Genomic DNA, 4,604 nt, shown 5'->3' on the forward strand with positions numbered 1-4,604 from the left:
AACTTATGTTGCTTGAAGGATTAAAATTGGTGCCATTGATGGGTTTAGTAAGTACATTAATTTATCAAAGGAATAAAAGGTTTTGTCATTTCATGTCATCCGGACAACTATGATAAAACATAATATCCTCCATCAATAGGTATAAAATTCACCAAATAGTAGTTATAGGAAAATTAGTGATAGAGAAACATTACCGAAAGATACTTTATGGGACAGCGACAGTGACTGACCCAAGATTTATTTTATTGGAGAGCAATTGAGGGGCTTATCGAGCGATCAAGATTTTTGCCTAAAAACTACACCATTATTTTTTTTTCTGTGGGGTAGACCGTACCAACCCTTAGAGTAGATCCGTCCCTGATCATCATCGGCTAAAAGTTAAACAACACAAGAAATTGATCTTTTCATAATTTTCTCCTAGTTAAACTTTTGTTGCAAGACTAAAATCACAAATGCACATATTCCAAATATATACTTTTTACACTACTATTTTAACTCTTTTCTCTCTTTTTTTCATATACTACAAGTTATTTATAAAACAGGTCCACAAGGACTGCAATAAATAAAAAAAAAACAAACTAAAACCTAAACTTAGTCGAACACTACAACTGCAAGTCAACCTATGACAACCCAAACTCGCACAATCCTTAAAACACAAATTAACCTACGACCTTAAAACTGGCAAGAAGTACCCAGCCTCTGTCTCTGCCTCTGCCCCACAGCACCCGACTTACGCTCCACAAACGTGCGGTGCAACAGCCCCTGTAACGTCTCTAAAAACAGACCCCATTCGTCATCGGTCATATCCGCAACCTTCACAAAGCTAGCACTCGCTGGAAGCTGCTCGGTCGCACTCCTGTGCCCCGCTGACGAGTCACCGAGACTTAAATTTTTCTTCAACGACATTGACACATTCGATACAGACGGAACCTTTCCTGATATAGCAGGAAGCACGAGTTCCTCGGGTTCTTCGTGTTCGTCTTCTTCTTCGAGTTTCGATAGCGGGTTTCTCCCGGGTCCGAAGTGGAACGAAAAAATCGGGTTTACGGGTATTTCAGAATCATCACAATCGATTTCAAACTGAAAACTGTCTTCATGGGGCTCGGTTTTAGGGGATAACATGAACATTTCTCTTTCGGCTACCACCCGTCTAGCTTCCATGCACAAAACCTCGAGCTCACTGGGTTCCTCTTCACCACGCCTGAACTCGCGGGTCATCATCTCACCGATCTCAGCTAAACACAAACCGTAACCAGCCGCTTCTTTGAGGAAAATGGTGCAGAGGGTTAGAACCCGAAGACATGCTTCACGAATCATCGGAAGCTCGTTTCTAAGCATATCCGAGTCACGATACGGGTCGAGTGCTTTAATGTAGTCAATTTCGTCTTCTGAGAAAGGGATCGAAGCTTGTGGCCAATGGATCCACTCGAAATACGGATCCTCTAAGCTTTCGGGCAAACACAGACCGTGGTCAATGGGTATGAGTTCAACTTGTTGACCAAACGTCGCGCTACCGTTAAGCTTTCTAACAAGCAGGTTCCCCGCGTGACGGTCGGTGTTAAGAATCCTTATATCTAATATACCGATACGATGAACAGCAGAGACCGGGTAACTCGAGGTCCCGTGATCACTAGCATCAAAATCATGAGGGATAAACTGTTGCAAAGAAGCAATCTTGCAAACATGTTTCTTCTTTCTACCTTGTTTAATGTTGTTGTTGCTTCCACTAACACCATCATTAACATTGAAAATAGAGTGAGTGATTTTGACAAGTGCAGTTGGAGGTACATTAGCAAAGTGGTCATAATCAAGAAGGTAAGCAGCCACTTCACGAAAACCCGTTTCACCAACCCGAACCGACCGTTTCAACCCAGGCTGACCAAGCGCCTTACCCACGAACCCTTTCGGGTTGTTGGGCGCAAAAGGCTCTTCATCAGTCGGTTTCACAATCGCTACGCTCTCACCTTCACTGTTCCTAAAATAATAAGCACCTCCAAGCCCACCATTGACCTGGATCGGGTCAACACCGGCCTTTAACGCCATCACGATCTCGTTAACAAGCTCTTTCGTTCGCGAAAAGCCACCCGATTGACACAATATCTCAATAGGCCCGCTTCGATCACGCTGTTGTACATCTCTGCCCGAAGGAGACAAACACGGAGTTGAACTGCTTCTATGCATTAAATTCCTCGTTAACAGAAGCGGAGAATCATTACGAATCGCACTAAGATCGTTCTTCAAAACCATATCTCCAAAAGTCAAAGAACTTTCTTCAACCGGGACATTAAGCGCGATCTGTAACCTCCGTTTAACCATATGCGCATTATCATTTCTATCTAACTCCATTCCTAAAACACATCCGTTTTCGGTTTGAACAAAAACCCGCCTGCTCCCGGTCGGTTTCCTATCGTTCCCATGGTATTCCCGACCGATCGGGCTCTTAAAAACTGCTACAGCCATTTGAGTTTGAACCGGGCTGTCTAACTTACTAGACATGAACCAGTTAACCAGCCAAATTCAGAAGCTGATTGCAGACTATTTGTATAGTACAGTGCAAAAACAATCATCAAACACCAAAATTGATTGTTTTCACACACCACCCATGTGATTGAACCTAATCAGTGCAATTTCCCCTAATCTGTACACAAAAAAAAAAAAAAAACAAACAAGATACACAAAACAATCAGATTCATATACATATACAAATATACAATACTATCAAGATTATATTAAATTTTAGAGATTAAATACCACAAAACCATACTGATACTAGAGATGAGATCGGTACAGTACCAAATCTGAAGGTAACTATTAGGGATGAGATCGGTACAATACCAAACCGGTACGACACTTTGCATAGTACCGATACCGAAATCTAGCTAAAACTAGAATAAAATATGGCATATGTTTGGTTGGTACCGGTATGGTATGGTTCGGTACAGTTAAAAGTCCCGAACAGATTTTGTACTGTACCGATATCAAAATTAAGCTAGATTTAAAAACAAATATCGTACCGTATGATATGGTATCATACGGTACGATAGTAGTACTAACAGTACTAGAAATTATGAAACTATTAGCTCATAAATTGATGTAGACACAAAAATGACCTAAAAATCCAAAAAATCATGAAGATTAACAGCTGAAACATGTCATGAAACTCACCAGATAACCAGATCTGACGGAGATTAACGGAAAAAGAACGGAAGTCAAACGGTTCAAGATCCGGATAAGATGATTAACCGGAGAGAAAACCTGATGAAAAAAAGGGTTTTTTATATAAGAAAAATCGTATAAAAACGAATTAAAAAAACCCTTTTTTCTTCATCTTGTTGTTGTTGTTGCTCCTGTGAGTTCAATCACTCTCGAGTGTTCTCTCTCTAAATCTTGCTCTGAATAATCGTATCTATATAGAGGTTTGGACAGTGATATTCTTTTCACTCCGGTTTTTAAGGAGTAAAAGCCAGGGTTGAAATTCAACATATAAACTTAATTACGTTATTTAATAAAATTAATTCATGACAAAGATTTGTGTAACACGTAATTCTAGTTTTGAGTTTTAGTAGTGTAAACGTGTTTGGTTAGTTTTGGATCCAATTTATTAACACGTTTAATTGAGCGGATGGTGTTTAAGTTAACGTGACGGGTTAATTGGTTGTCTCGTTTACCTTTTGTTGTTTTCAAAAATTATGTTTTACGTAAAATTTAATCTGGTTGTGTATTTTATGTTAGATTTTAATTTTAGTATATAGAAAAGAACTTGATATCAAGTTGTATAGTATAAACGTACTAACTCTCTATATATTTGAAAATCTTATTTGTGAATATGTATTTGTTAAGTATTAATATACGAGAGATTTAAACAAGTCATGTTCATATCAAACTAATGGTGGTTTTATAATTTTTTTTTCAGGGGAGACAATTTAGATGGTTTAACCAAATTTTTAAAGGGTGATCAAGATTCTTACCTAAAATTAACACTAATTTTTATTTAGAGAGAGTGATTGCCCGTTCCTTCGGTAGTAGGTACGCCACTATGTCAAACTGTAAATACTCGTATTCAATTCAAAGTTCATATGCTTAACACAAATTCCAGATTCGGCATGTCACCTTGAAAACACGACTTATTTAACACTCAGGTAGTGTTTGGTATGCAGTAATTAGAGGTGGAATGGAATGAGTGATTACGAGGGAATGAAGAAAAGAGTGTTTGGTTGGTCAATGGAATGGAATCACTCATTCCGAAAGGCATTCCATTCCCTCAAAATCATTCCTTCCACCCCCCATGTTTTTTTTCCACTCCATCCCCTCTTGCACTATTCATCAACAACACCACAACCCACGACCTTCGCCACAACCCACCACCACCACCACCGACCACTGACGCCACCGCCGCCACCCGCCACCACCTCACCCCGACAGCCACCGCCGCCGTCGCCGCCACCCACTCGCCACCGTTATCACCCATTGTTACGACCAACCACTAACGCCACTCGTCGCCGCCCACCACCATCGTCGACGCCACCACCACCGCCACCGCCACCACCAACCGCCACCGCCGCCACCAACCGCCATCTTTGCTGCCACCCACCACCAACGGCCAC

General features: G+C 40.7%; 1 protein-coding gene across 1 annotated transcript; it reads right to left on the reverse strand.

Moving 5' to 3' along the window:
- Positions 1–432: 432 nt before the first annotated feature.
- On the reverse strand, positions 433–3,440 carry LOC110872169 (phosphatidylinositol 4-kinase gamma 7). Its single transcript, XM_022120959.2, has 2 exons — positions 3,166–3,440; positions 433–2,638 (listed from the first exon to the last, which is right to left on the reverse strand). Exon 2 carries the CDS (start codon positions 2,494–2,496, stop codon positions 673–675), a length of 1,824 nt encoding a protein of 607 aa, XP_021976651.1. The 5' UTR covers positions 2,497–2,638; positions 3,166–3,440; the 3' UTR covers positions 433–672.
- Positions 3,441–4,604: the final 1,164 nt, after the last annotated feature.

The sequence above is a fragment of the Helianthus annuus genome, chromosome 8 (assembly GCF_002127325.2).
Source record: "Helianthus annuus cultivar XRQ/B chromosome 8, HanXRQr2.0-SUNRISE, whole genome shotgun sequence".
Classification (NCBI taxonomy): domain Eukaryota; kingdom Viridiplantae; phylum Streptophyta; class Magnoliopsida; order Asterales; family Asteraceae; genus Helianthus; species Helianthus annuus.